The sequence below is a fragment of the Lucilia sericata genome, unplaced genomic scaffold (genome assembly GCF_015586225.1).
Source record: "Lucilia sericata isolate MDLA Ls3-8-SP2 unplaced genomic scaffold, ASM1558622v1 Contig000616F_arrow, whole genome shotgun sequence".
NCBI lineage: Eukaryota > Metazoa > Arthropoda > Insecta > Diptera > Calliphoridae > Lucilia > Lucilia sericata.
Genome location: NW_023994622.1, coordinates 63,597 through 79,322, shown reverse-complemented (window position 1 = coordinate 79,322; position 15,726 = coordinate 63,597). Strand labels below are relative to the sequence as shown.

General features: G+C 28.3%; 1 protein-coding gene across 1 annotated transcript; it reads right to left on the bottom strand.

Annotated features, from left to right (window-relative positions):
* Positions 1-1,075: 1,075 nt before the first annotated feature.
* LOC119606728 (heterogeneous nuclear ribonucleoprotein 27C) lies at positions 1,076-13,884 on the bottom strand. Its single transcript, XM_037960299.1, has 3 exons — positions 13,584-13,884; positions 5,121-5,766; positions 1,076-3,831 (listed from the first exon to the last, which is right to left on the bottom strand). Exons 2-3 carry the CDS (start codon positions 5,613-5,615, stop codon positions 3,058-3,060), a joined length of 1,269 nt encoding a protein of 422 aa, XP_037816227.1. The 5' UTR covers positions 5,616-5,766; positions 13,584-13,884; the 3' UTR covers positions 1,076-3,057.
* Between the last annotated feature and the right edge of the window lie 1,842 nt (positions 13,885-15,726).

The window sequence follows — 15,726 nt, the reverse complement described above, 5'->3', positions numbered from 1 at the left end:
AATTTAATTTAAACATTACGTTACTTTACGTTAATTTTAATTTTATTTTATTATTATTTTTTTTTTTTGTAAGTTTGTATAGAAATTAATGCTAACTTTTTTGTTTTTGTTTACGTTACGTTACACACATGTATTTGTGGTTTAAAATAATTGTTTTTGCTCTATAAAATATGATTTTTTGTGGTAATATTAAAATATTAAAAAAATTTAATTAAAAAGAAATTAAATAAAAAATATATGTATGTATATTAAATAATTATGTATAAAAGAATTTTAGGTCTAATTATGCAGTTGTAAAGAATTAATGTTATTTGGAAAAAATAAAAAGTATATTTTTTTTATATTTATTATTTTAATATGAAATATATAACGATGTTTATCAGGTGTTGTGAGGTTAAAATTTTTCATGATTTTTTTTAACTACTTTATTTTATTTTAAAGGTTAGATATAAGTATGGTAATTATTTTTTTTTAATATTTACTTAGAACTTTCAACATTTTATTTATTGATTTTTTGTGGTATTTTTTTAAAAACTTATTTCATTATTTGTTTTTTTTTTTTTTTTTTGTTTATATAATATTTGTATTTATATTGATCATATGTGTAATGGTTTATATAGTAGCAATAGTACATACATATATAGATTAATACATAATATGTATATAAACTATTTTTGTTTAATTTTCTTAATTAAAAGTTATTAAATGTTTGTTATTAGGTTTACGTTTCCTACTGTGTTTTTTCTTAATGATGATGTTTGAAAAAAGTGCGCTGTTGCTGTAATTCCTTAAGGATTTTTTTATATAGTTATTATGTCTGTTTTGAAAGTTTTAAGATTAACTGCTTGTTTCACAGAAAAGGTGTTTCGTTTATCTCTCAAATAAATGAAGGAAAATTGTTAACGAAAAAGTAACACACCTAATTCTTACATTGCCCTTATTACTTGCTCTTCGTATTTCTGAATTTACAATTTGTAATAGCATTCTTTATTTTTATAACTTTAATGTTCTTTTTTAAAATTGTAATTACCATTTTTATAACTTATATTAAGGGCGGGTATTGTTTTTGTTAATCTTTAGCTATATTTTTGTTAAACTGTTTTGTATTTCAAAAAAGAAATTACTTTTTTTGAAAAAACTTCATTTTATATATATATTTGTTTAAAAAAGAAAACTATATACACACTTTGTTGTTTTTTTTTGTATTTATTATAAAATTTATTGAAAATAAGTTGTTTTTTTTTTTTAATTCGATTAATATATTTTCTTTTGCTTTTTTTGTTTGTTTGTTGTGGTATAAACTAAAACGTTATGAAAACCAACTTTACTTATTGTTGTTGTTCTTATTCGTATAAAGCCTTTTTAGTAAAAGCTGCTTTTAACTAAAGTTTATTTTAAAATAAAAATTAAAAACGACATTTACTTTTTAAAATTTACCAAAAAAAAAAAGTGAAACATAAAAACTCATGCCTAAACTATTAATTCGCTATTTGTTTAAAGGTAAAAAGGTTTCTTTTTATTAATTAATTAATGTTTATAATATATTTATTTATAAGCTACAATTCACCAAAATAGTTAACATTAAATTAAAAATGAAATAAATTTAAAATAAAAAAGTAAATGAAAATTATTTAATTATTTAAAAAATCCTTAAAAACAACTGAGAAAAAGAGTAGTAGTAGTAGTAAAAGTAGAGGCTAAAAGTGAAAAACGTGCTTTTTGATTTTTTCTTTTATCTCGTTTAATGCTATTTGTAGTTTTCTTTCTTTTATATTAAGTTATATAAATATTTAATTTTAAATATTAACGTTTTAACTATATATGCAAATGTCTAACTGTAGGTTTTAACTATATAATGAATATGTCTGTAGTAGTTTAATTTTAAATTTTAATTTAATTTGTTTTAAATGTAATCCATTGTGGTATTCTAGAAATCTAATAGTTTTACATGCAGACACATTTGTTTTCTTTGCTTTAACATTAAAAGTTACCTTGTAATTAAAAAATAAATAAAGAACATTTTTAGCTAAAAAGTAATTTTGAAATTATTTTAATCATTAAAAAATTCATATATAAACTTATACACGTCTTTACGAAAAGCGAAAATGTCTGCTCTATCTAAAAACTTTCCTGGAAATAACACAAACCAAAGACAACTAACTATACAACAACTAGTTAATCTTTTTCGTTTGGAAAATCTCCCTGGCAAGCTTAAGACATTTGTCCCGCAGAGATTTTCCCTTCAAGCTGTGACGCGTTTATATAAAGTAGTAATGTTATTCTAAAAAAATGTTTTTATAACTTTTTAAACCCCTATTTTTAATGTGTTTTTGTGTGTGTTTCTTTATCCTAAAACATGTTTGTTGTGTTTCTTTTTTTAGTTTTTTTTCTTTTCCTTTTTTTTTTTTCTATAACTTTAGTTTTTTTTAGCAGTTGGTTTACATCATAATTAACTAATTTTGTATTTTGTTTTTTTTTTTCGTATTGTTAATTATATATATTAATGTTTTCATTAAATTACTCTCCGTTTTTGCAACTGTTGTTTTAGTGGTAGTATATAGTAGTAATATAGTAAAGTTTATATGTATATATATATAAAAAATTTTACTCTTTTTTTGATGTTCTTAAAAATCTTCAATTTTCCATTCATTTAAGTTCTTTTTACTATTTATATATAAGTATGTATATAAACTTTGTTTTTGAAGAGTTTCATCTATATATATAGTTTCATATTTTTGTTTGTTTTATAAGATCTTTTTATAATTAATTATTAATTAGTTATTAATATTATAATAATAATATATATAAAATTTAATATTTAACAACTGTACGAAACAGACGACGCTATAGCTTAGAATATGTTCACCTTGTTTAATTTTGTTGATGTTGTTGTAATTTTATGTTGTTTAGTTATTGTTGTAGTAGATGGATGTTCTTTTTATCTGTTGTTGTTGTTTTACTGTCTATTACTTGTAGTGATTGATATCTTATTATTTGAATAACAGCAGCAGCATTATTATTTAGCAGCAGGTATTAAACTTAGGCATAACGATCTTTTTAGACTGCCTGAGAAGCAGCGTATGGTGGTTGTGTTGAACTATCATTGCCATACGCCGAACGGGGGCCGGCTCCATAGTTAGAGGCACCACCTTCTTGTTTAACATAATTTGAATAGTCATAATCATAACCAGAACCATAACCGCCATAATCATACTCAGATCCGGACTTCGAAGCAGAATTGCCGGGTCCAGTACGAGGCATACCGCCAACAGGTCCAGTTGTCGAGGGACCACCAGTTGCCCAAGTTTGAGCTCTACTATACATATCAGTAGCTGTGCCAGCACCGGCGCCAGGTGCACCAGTTGGTCCAGCTGAATTAGGTGGCATATTCCAAGCATTCCAACTGCCACCACCAGATGGTCCGGAAGGACCACCAGTTGAAGTGGAATTGTACATATCATAACCACCATAACCTTGAGTCTGTTGAGGTCCAGCATAATTGGACCATTGTGGTGGTGGTCCTTGGGGACCGGGTGGAGCTCCCCATCCTTGATACGAACCAGGTCCACTGTTGCCGTAGCCATAACCCCCTTGTTGTGGAGAAGTACCCCAACCTTGGTAACCAGGCATCATATTGGGAGCGCCTAGAGGCATATTCAATGGTGGTCCTCCCATTTGTCCATTTTGTCCTTGCATCATATTAATGGGTGCATGGGGTGGACCCCAGTGACTGCATTCATTGCCAAGTTTGCCATAAGCTCCACCAACAGTGCTGTTATTGGCATTCTGAGAGCTGGATCCGTCGCGTGGTTCAGCTTTTTTGATTTCCACCTTCAAGAGAAATGTATAAAATAATTGAAATAATTAAAAATGTTTTAATATAAATAGAATAATGCGTTTCAAACAGGGACTGTAAATAACTGTTATTCTGAAATTTTTAACCCAAAAAAAATCTCTAAGTTGGAGTCAACGTAGACCTATACTATTATATAAAAATATACTCGTATTGATGTGCTTTTTCAGAATATATGCTGATCTTAGCTTGTTTTTAAAGGAAAAATAAAAGTCTGATTAAAACAGTTAAAAAACGAGTTTTATTTTTTCCATCAGAAAATAAAACTCATTTGTTTTCCCCGTCAAAAAATCAAACAATGTTTTTATATATTTTTTCAGTCTCTTATTTTATTGAGTTTATCTGACCAAGTCCATTAAATAGTTGATTTGAACACGTTGAAAACATCTGAATCGAAAACGGTAAATGGTAATTTTCTGTTATGACTGAACACAAGCTTTTTTAATTTTTTCGGAAGGCATTATTATTGAAAATGAGTTTTATTTTCTGACGGAAAAAATAAAAGTCTTCAAATAATTTTTATTTTATAAGGAAAAAAAAAACTCTTTTTTTTAAAGTTTCATTTGAATTTTTATTTTTAGGTTGAAAAATAACTTTTTCAGATGGATTTTTATTTTTAAAGTCACAAAATAACTGTTATAAATTAACTTTTTTGATATAACTTATAACTGTTACGGTCCCTGGTTTTAAAAGTACATAATTGTTAATTATATGCATTCGTATTCGAAAGTTTTTCATCATAACTTCCCTTGCTACTCTTTAAGTGAGACAATCATTCTTTGCTACTAAAAGTTTTCTTTTAGCAAATTGTAAACTTATATTATTCTTTTGTCTTTTCTAGTGTTACTTAAGACGCATTGTCTTTGTGAAGATAATAAAAATACTTTCTACAAATGACCGAATATTGCAATGGTTTTAGTTTTCTATATTTTTCCCATTACATCCCCTAATTATGAATGTTGCAGACAAGTTGCTGTTTTGTTTTTTTTTATTCATAGTAATATAAAAACCCACTATTGGCCAATAAATATTTATACTTATATTACAAGGCAGTAATCTTAAATAAAAATTTATAAATTTATATGTGTAAACATTTTTTTTAATTTATCCGAAATCTTAATTTTTTAACGAAAAATGTAAATTCTAAAAGAAAAAAAAAAACAAAACATTCACTTGTGAATAGAGTATAAATTAACCTCTAAATTCGGACAGATATTTTATTTTAAAATTATTTAATTATACATAATAAATTTATTTCAAAACTCACCTGTTTGCCATTAAGATTAATATAACGTTCATTTGTTACATGCTCAACAGACGATTCCTCTTCGAATGAAAGGAAACCAAATCCACGTGATTTCTTCTTTTCTTGATCGTACATTATAACGACCTCCGTCACCTTGCCATAGCGTCCAAAGAATGTACGCAAATCAGTTTCGGTAACGTTAGAGGGTAAACCACCAAGGAATACCTTGTAACCACCACCCTTTTTGGGTTTTTGCAAAGTGCGTGGATTGCATGGTTTAGGATCGATAGTACGACCATCTAATGTATGAGGACCGCTTTGCAAAACATGTTGAACATTGGCTGGATCAGCGAATGTAACGAAACCGAAACCACGTGAACGGCCACTTTCATTGTTTTTCATTACAACGCAATCGATAATTTCGCCAAAACGACAGAAATAACGTGATAGGTTCTCTTGAGTGGTTTCCCAGGAAAGACCACCAACGAAAAGTTTGCCCCTCTCATCTTCCTCCATGATTTTCTGAGGATTTTGTTTAATTGACTTTAAATTATCCAAAACGAATTGTTAATAAAAACTGCCGCGCTCTAATGCAACAACTGCTTCAGTAAAGTTTTTTTGATGTTTTTTTTTGTTTTGTTTATCTTATGGTTTGTTGGTTGGTGTCCTGTTGTTTATAGAGGGGAAAAAACGGGAAAGAAAAAAGAAAAATATGTTTATTATTGTTCCTAACTGATAAATTTAATTAGGAATATAGTATATGTATGTATATCTTACAAATTAAGGTTGGTTTTTAATCTATTATGGTGACTTTTTGTTTTTATTGATGTTATAATAGTTATTAAATTGTTAGTTAGTTATTTGATGAAAACTAACGCCACGACGAAGTCGACACGTAACTTTCTAAATATAAAATTACCAAACACAAAAAAAGAGAAATAACACAAAATATATTTAAAAGAGAAATATACAAAAAAAATGTAGCCAGTAGAAATGAATGAAAAAAGGAGAACAAACATTTAAAGAAAAAAATATACTTTTCGGTCGATTTGATAACTCGCTGTTGTAAAATTTGCTTTGTTGGAAGCGTATGGCGGTAAAATGTGAATAGTTGGAAAAAAAATAAAATCAATTGTGTAACAGTTAATTTTTTGAGTTCATTTACATATAAATTCTGTTTTTTTTTCTAATATAAAATTAGAATGAATCACATGCATACAAACTTATGTATGTATTTGCAAAAGAAGTTACCTACAATGGAACTTGTTATTTTGTCCGATTTTCTTTTGGCTAACCAAGAAGTAAAGAAAAATAAAAAACCATACATATTTTTCTTTTGTCATTTAAGGTACGTTCACACCTATCAAATATTTGACGTTTTTTATCAAATATTTGTTAGCTGTAATGTGAACACAAAATATTTTTGAAGAGCAAACAAAATATCAGCTGTTTTTCGTGAAACATTTTATTTGTCAACCTACAAATATTTTCTTAATGTGAACACAATGTGAACACCAAACATGGAACATTTTTGTTAAACGTTAAAAAAACTATTTAATAATATTTTTTACGATTTCATAGAAATTTCTGCCTAAAAACAAAAAATTAAATACCTTTTTATTTCATAATGTGCTTAAAATGAGTATTTCTATTTTGGCGTTTTGTTTGAAGAAACAAAGCCAAACACAATTCAATACAAATAGTAAAAGTTTGTTTGCCCGGTGTTCACATTACAACAAATAATTTCGTAAAACAATTGACGGATAAAACAGTAAAAAAACAAGATTTTGTTTGCAGTCAAAGAGGAACATAACAACAAGAACAGCTAATGCGCAACCAAACCAAAAGCCAAAAATATATGTGTTTATATTTACTAAAAAGCTATATCATTGATTGTTTTTCATCAAAATTTTACAACAAAAAAATACAAATTACATTTCAATTATTGAATTCAATTATTGAAATTCAATACCTTGTGCAAGTGGAAAAGAGATAGATAGACACAAGGTGGAAAAGAGATAGATAGACACAAAAAGAGATAGATAGCACAAGGTATTGAAATTACATTTCAATACCATGTGCAAGTGGAAAAGAGATAGATGGTGGATCTTTACTGTCATGTTGTTGCTATTTAGTATAGTCAATGTAGCGAAAAACCTTGGTTGTTTGGAACGGTTCATAGCGATTTCAAAAAAATCGCTATAAGCCCGGAAATAACCAAATTATAAATAATTTTCATTAAATTACATATCTATAAAATTGAAAATTATAGAGAATTGTTTATTATTAATATATTTTTATATCCATTAATATAATAAATAATTGTTTAAATAAATTGAGTAATAAATTAATTAAATAATTTCTCAATTAATTACTAAACTATAGACTAGATAATAACCTATAGACTAGACTATAAACAATACTATAAACTAGAGTATAGACAAGACTATAGACTAAACTATAGCTTGACTATAGACTAGACCAGCGGTTCCCCCGGGAATTTATTTAAATTCGCGGACCCCCATACATATTTTGATATCTTATTGTTCTAAATATGTAATTGTTCATCCGAAAATTGTCATAGTCCATAAATCCCAAGGTCAAACAGATGTAGATATGTCATTTCTATAAAATATTCCCGTACATTGAGAATAATTAATATTTCAGAGAAGTTTCAATTGCCTGTTTTTGAAGATAGAATGACTTCATTGTTGAAATGTTAACATGATGTTTAATTTTATGATCGTGAGATCTTTCACGTTCATTTTTCTTTAAGGTAACGAAAAGTTTTCTTCATCAAATATCGTCGACATGTGCTTAAAAAGTCATGTTGCAAAAATTTTTTGCGATTGCAGACGGGTGAACTGAGTATGTTAGCTAATTTTTCGGGAAAATAATATAAGAAAGTTGAACTTCTTCGATATTGTTGCGGAATGCGTTATCCGCATAATATATGACTTGAACTCTTTGCGAAAGTACTGTGAATTTTACTGCATGGTTTTGACTATTTACTCATTTTCTGATGTTAATTTAATAATATTGGTCGACAAAATCAAGTTAAAATCTGTGTATCACGTCGGAATGGAATATTTATATTTAAAATTACCTGGATTAACGTATTGAAAACGAATAAAGAGTCACCTCTGCTTCGGAAATATATTATTTTAGTCCTTCCAAACAAGAACACTTTTGTTTACAATTTGACAAACTTAAATCTGCGATAAGCTTGTCCTTGAATTATGAAATGTGTCCTAACTTCATACTCCGAGATAACAGTATCTCTTATTTAATTGTAATTTGGGAACCGTTGGACTAGACTGCAAACTAGACTATAGATGCATATATTATGTAGCATAACTATATATAGTATGTTGTTACCAACCAATAAATATCAAAACAAACAACAAAAATAATAATTATCATTAATTTACGCAATTGCTTGAATTTCAATTAAATGTCACAACTTTGTCTCAGATTTATATTTTATAAAAAATAAAATAAAACCAGTCATATAAGCGACTATTTACATTTTTGTATGAGGTGATAACACTCATTTTCAGAAAATAAACAAAGAACAGCTGTCATTGACGCTGTTTGATCTTACATTTGGTTTGCAAGATCAAATAATTATTTTACCAAAATGACGTAAATTATTTGACTTTTGGTGTTCACATTGATGAAACAATGAGAAAATATTTATTTGCCAGCAAATCGATTTGTTTTATGAAAATCATCCGCAGTGCTGTTTGTTAACATGAAATATTTTATGTTCAGATTCGACAAACAAAGTTTTTTCAATCGTGTTATATATTAATATTATACACTTTTATTATAAAAATTTAATTTTAAACCTAATAAAAATAGTTAAAATTAAAACAAATTGCCAAATTGTTTTTTTCTTGCATGAAAATATACGATATTCTGTGGCTGCAAAACATGTGTGTGTTTGAACCAAATTATTTTTGCACTGTTTGATAAAACAATACCATCAAATATTTGTTCAAGTCTGAACATGAAATAAATATTGCGTTTGTTTGACGCAACTTTATAAATATTTTATAACAAATATTTGGACCAAATATTTTACAGGTCTGAACGTAGCTTAAAGCTAGTGATAAACGAAGAAGAAATATGAATAAACATGCAAAAGAGAGGTAAAAGAGATACATATGTAAAAACGCCGGTCTATCAATATTCACCATCCACCACCTTGTTGTTGTTGGTAGAATTGTTGGCGAATTTAAACTCAACACACTTGTTAAACGTTGCCACTGTTTTTTTTGTAAACATACATGTATCTCACTACACAACAAGATTTGTTTGTAATCAAATGCACACATATTTTTTTGTTTAATTACTCTTTCGTTATTTTACTTATACACGTGAATCTAGGTTAACAAGGTATTAAAAACATACATGTTAGAAAGAAACCTACTATGTAAGTATGTATTATATATGTTTGTATTTAGATGCATGTAATTTTTCAATACCATTAATTTATAAATTTTATGTCACATTTCTAAATTCATTGTAAAAGAAAATATTCAATATCGGCTAATTATTTTCAAAATTATTTTTGATAGAGGCATTAATCTGTTACCATTTACATTAATAACTTTTTAATACACATTTTCTATCCACAACTGTTATATTTACTAAACATCAGCATGTTCCTGTGTATTAACTAGACATCTGCACGAGTGCGTTAAAAATTACTTACAAGTCACTCGTTTATTTTATGAATACTGTGTGTAGTGCGGCCGAAGTTAAAAAAGCAGTTGATCATATACACACAACAATACAAGTGTAAAAGCAAACAAATACAAAAGAAACAGAGACAATGGATTTAAGAGTGAAAAACAAATCGGAATAATGTATGATCTGTTTCGAAATGTTTCGAGACATCTTATGAGTGATTTTATAGAATTTGTGATAATTTAAACAAAACACATTGTTACAAGAATAAAATAGAATTAGTAGAATTTAAAGTTAACTTTTAATCGACAAATTGCAAATAATCAATGGCTATAAAATATTTTTTCAATTTTTTCACTCATATGTATTCCATAATTTGTAATAAATTACATAATTTGTAATGAATTGTAATTTGTGTACATGTAAATTGCCGAAAATCTTCGCATTCAAATCAATACTAGCGCCGTACTATGGTTACAAAGCATAAAGGCTGTTTGTACGTAAAAGTTCCGACTGATCACACTGATCACTCGTAGATTTCGAGATGTTTTTGCTATCATTAAGATGTTTTTGCCTAATTATATCAAACACTACCCAACTCTCAACGAGCGAGACGATTAATATTCCCTTTCTAAAATTAAGCAAGTTGTGTGTGATTATAAATCATTTGTTCGAACCTACACATCCTGCATAAATGTTTTAAAAGATTGGTTGTAATTATCTCTCAGATTCTCTTTACAGGTATGTACATACATAACAATACATGTATGTATTGTTATTATGTACCCGGCTAAAATATAATAACTTAATGACAATTTAACGACATGTTTTTCTTGAATGTAAACCTATGGATAATAATCAATTAAAGTTAGAATTCCTTAAATTTTCAACAGCGGGAATTGTTACACATATCACTCATTTACTAAAAGACTGGTATAATCCAAAAAAGACGTTTCGAGAAGAATGGCTTTGAATGTTTAATTGCACTTCACTATTTTTTAAATAACCGTTAGAATTAAACCAGATTCAGATATGTATGTATGTTTCTCTTCTGAATTGAAATTTGATTTTTTTGATGTTGTTTCAAGATAGCGTGCGAGTAGTTATTTTACAAAAAAGTCGATCTCACCGAAAAAAAAATAGATCTATATCTATACGACTGATTAGGATTATTTGTTGATATTTTTGTTAAATTTAAAAATAATATGTATTAGGGTGTAGTTGAAATCCGTTAAATCAGCAAATAACTATTCGAGTTTTATACTTCATTGGTTAACAACGCTACCAACAAATTTTACTCAAAATTTCTCCATAATAACAGGTTTTTGAGGGATCTTATCTTACAGATTAAAAATACTATCTTTGTTCATTTTTGAGTCATTATAACAGAGACTAAGAAACCTAATTTATAAAATCTGTTAAGACTATTTGAAAGTCCAATCCGTCAACTTTATTATAAATGCTTAACCTTTGAATATATTATTCTTTCTTCAAAATATTTTATTTTTATTTTAAACAACCATAAATTTACAAATTGAAATTTTGTACTATATTTTGCAAACAATTTCTCATAATTTTTATAATAAAAACTTTTTAAATTATTTAAAATTCAGATTGGATTTTCGCGATTTTTTTATTTTGTTGGTCCGTGTAATCACTTCTCAACTTTATATTTTTATATTAGAGTGTTTGCCAATCGCTAACAATTTACTTGGAAATGTAAATTTTTGATCGTTTATAATACATTTGTGATTGTAGACATTTATTTTAATAATAAAAAAATATATAAAAGTGTTTTTTAAGATAAATGCAGATTTTCTTGTGAAATTAGTGACAATTGTCAAAATTTAATGTAATCAAAAAAGATATCGTTTGACACAGCAAAATGTAAAAATGTTCCCACCATAGGAAAATTACAATCCACCAAAGAACTTTGCTATCACGCTCTTACTTTTATTTTTTTAAAAAAGGAAAATTCAATAATTCGATAACTCTTAATAAAATATTTTTGATTGCATGTTCAAAGAAAAAAATATACATATATACATATATATATCGACTATAATTTATCTTTTATATACTTCAAAAATTGTGTTCCGTAAAAAAACCAACATTCTGTTTTTTTCTATTCTTCAAAAAGATCGTGAACATTTATTTATACTGCGAATTTTTACATGCAACTATGCCTCCTTTGATGTTTAATTATATAATCCTCATTTGTAATAAATATAAATAAAAAATATAAAAAAATCGGCGACTTTTAGATTAGTAAATTTATGCCAAGTTATCAATAATTTATAACAGACATTTTACTTCTAGAACATAAATTATCCAAATATGCAAAAACATGTTTTTTGCATAACATAAAATATGCACGTTGTTTTTTTTCATGTTGTGACAACAATATTTGTTAAAACTTGTTTATTATCAAGATACAAGTGATAAAAAATACAAAAACATGCATATAGAAGATAATAAAATGCATCTGGCAACATTTAAGTAAAATTCACCACACCACCAATTCAAATAAAAAAAAAACAGAGGTAAAACTACAACAACAACACACGCAAACAAAAATAAGTACCGAAAAAAAAAAACAAAATGGATGACAACCAAAGAATGCGAGCCGAAACATATTTTTTATACATTTTGATGATGGAAATTTTTTGTTAAATTAATGAAAATTTTGCAAATTTTTAACACTTTAAAAAATTTTATTAAAGATATAGGATGAAATCCATACATTATGCCCTGTAAAAAATGTTAATAAAATTTAACAAAAGGCGAATTTGTTACAAAAGTAAAATAATGATGGCGAATATTTTATGACGTATGATTAGATACCACACTTTTGAACAAATAAAGTATTTACGCAGTAGATATTTTTTGTACCATCATATTTCACGTAAACATATTATTGACGGACGGACTGAATGGGTTTTTGCTTGTTGTCATAAAAATGTGAATGAACCAAAGGATGGATGATGACGACGATGATAATTGGAAATGACACAAATGAACGAGTGGACGGACGGACAGTCCTATGGCAATTTTGGAGCAAGGCAACAATCTCTTTAAAAACAGCAAACAGCAATACAAACGCGTGCGTTCAGCGCGCTTATAATATTGTGGCTGTCTATCTGTATACATTAATGTTTGTGCGCGTTTACACAAATGCTGTATTCGCCTCATTTTTCTTTTTAATTTGTATTTTTCATACTAAAACGAAAAAGACTACGATACCGAAGACCAGAGTAGATGATTTCTTTTTGGCATGTGTATGTATGTAAACCAGTGTGGTTATACACAATACATAGCATTTTGTATGTATAAAATGTGAAAAATTTTCACTTTTTCACACACAAACCCACAAAATTTGGAGCTTTATCATTATGCCATAGAATTTTTATGTTTTCACCAACAAATTCAGCAAAAATTCCAAGGTATCTATTAATGTTTATAGATTTCTTTGTTTCCTCGCTCATATTTTAGGTACCATCATTGTTTTTTGTATAATTTTTTTTTGTTTTTTTTTTTTTTAATTTTAACTAAAGCCGCATTTAGACTTTGCCATTAATTTATTGCCAACACCACCACCACCATTTTTTCCATTGTATTGTACATATAATCATATATAAAATATTAAAGAAACTTTGGATTTTCACTTGTATATGTATGTACATGCATATTTGACCCAACGACCGACCGATCGACCGCACGGTTGCAAGCAACGCGTTATGTAAATTAATATGTAGTTTTAATTAAAAATATAAAATATTTTAAGCTCACCGCTTTCGCCAAGTGTTCGTCTGAGGAAATCTCAAAAATTTTCGCACTGCAAATTCACTAAATTTAAGTTTTTCCTTAAAAAACTAGCTTATAAATAATTTTATGATTTGACGATATAACCTAACTTAACCATGATAAAATGAATTTCGACAAATGCTCTGAAACTGAAAAGGCTGTTTTTTTACAGCGAATGGTGAATAAAAACCCGCTTATACACTGTGGTGAACTTTTATCTATTCTATATGAATAATGCAACTAAAAGAGACAAAATGCTGTTTAAAGTATATATTTATCCTTGTCTAACTAATGAAAAGTGAAGGGAAAAATAAAGTATGCCACGTTAGATGAATTGATAAACAGTGTTGCTTTATAATCCCAACACAGAGACGCTCAACACACAAGCATATGCTTGTTATGAACATCGAAATATGGCAATACTATTGTTTATGAGCTATCAATTAAACATGACTGAAGAGCTGTTAGTTAAAAGTGAATGACAAGTAATCTTTCTTAAATTCGTATCAGAGGTACAAGCCGAAAACTCAAAAACTTAAGCCGGCTTAAACGTAGCCGCTGATATAATTTAAATTTTAACAGGCAAATTGAAAAGAGCTGCCACCAGAGACTTGCGCCGATTCGGCTTAAGTCGACTAAGCCTAGCCGCCGAACGAAATGTCAAAGCCGCCGCCGCCGAAAATTTTTCAGCTTAATACGGCTTGAAAATTTCGCCATATTTTGTACAATTTACAGAATACTTTCGCTAAATTTGTGGAATTTTACAATATAAAATTAATTTGTTTTCATTTAAGCAAGTTTTCTTTTATCTAATAATAAGCCACTCATTGAAATTTGGCCGGTGTAGAACTTTGCTCAACGTTCGATGTATATGCTTCGCCTCAGATATTTTCGTGTTTTCGCGCCTAATTCGAGTCGCTGCTTTGACTTCAAACCAGCTTCGTTGACGTCAACGGAGCTACACCTTTTTACATTGCTGGTATGTCATACCGTAAAGGGCTAGGGTATCGAACATGTGTATTTCAAATGGGAAGTGCAGTTGATGTCAATTCTGCCGACTGCGAAAAGAAATTCTGCTAGAATTTTTCGCGCCAAACTGTTTTCTGCATTTTTTATTTGCCAAAAAAAATCTGTTGTTGTGTGTGTGCGAAAATCTAAAATGACAGAAATGATATCCTTTAAATAAAAAAATAATTTTTTACTAAAAATTTAAATTAATAAGATTGTATGCTATACTACTATACCGAGGGTCATTGTACAAAGAAACAGCAAGTGTTGGGTTGAATTTAGTTAAATTGTTAATAATTATATGGGTTTGTTTTCGTTTAATACCCAAAAGTGTTTATCGAAATCTATATTTGACATATTTGTGAGATCTAGAAGATTAAAAAATGTATGTAATGGTGTTAATTAATTATTTATTTGTCTATAATGAACGTCTTTCTTTTCAAGAAAGAGGAGGCATCATGATGGTCTCCTGGAAGAATGCCCACAAGAGAGTGGCAATTGTATACCTCCCTAGTAGCCTAGGTGGGTGGTGGTCGGTCGGCTAGTGGTGACATGGTATATTATCACCTAGAGGCAATGGAAGGAAGCTGATTGCCGTATTCAGGGGGTATCCTTGAGATACATACTTATTATTATACCATTGATCCTAGCAGAATCACTACCATACACCCATAATAGAGCGCGATGTCTGTCAGGTGTGCCTTTCAGTGCAGCTCTTGTTGTCTCCAAACACTATGGTGGCCGAATATTTACAAGAAACAATTGTTAAGCCGTCTTTTATACAAATTTATAGCTTTGTAGAGAATGTCTTCACGGACCTAGAGCATAGAACCTGGGTAGGTATGTAAATGTTGTTTGGGCAAAATATTGGTACTAACCATTGTGGGCTTTAAGTCGACTTTAGATCCCTTATAGTTGTCACACTATACCAAATAAGCATTCTTGCTGGAATTAAAGTTTAAAACATGTTTAATTCCAGTCAAACATTCAAATTTCAAGTGTTGAAATTCACTTTCATTACACTTTAATTCAATAGAATTCTCCAGTGAAAACGAAACTTGAATTCAAGTCGAACATTAGAATCTTTTTACAGTATAATTCAATGCACGAAATCTATATA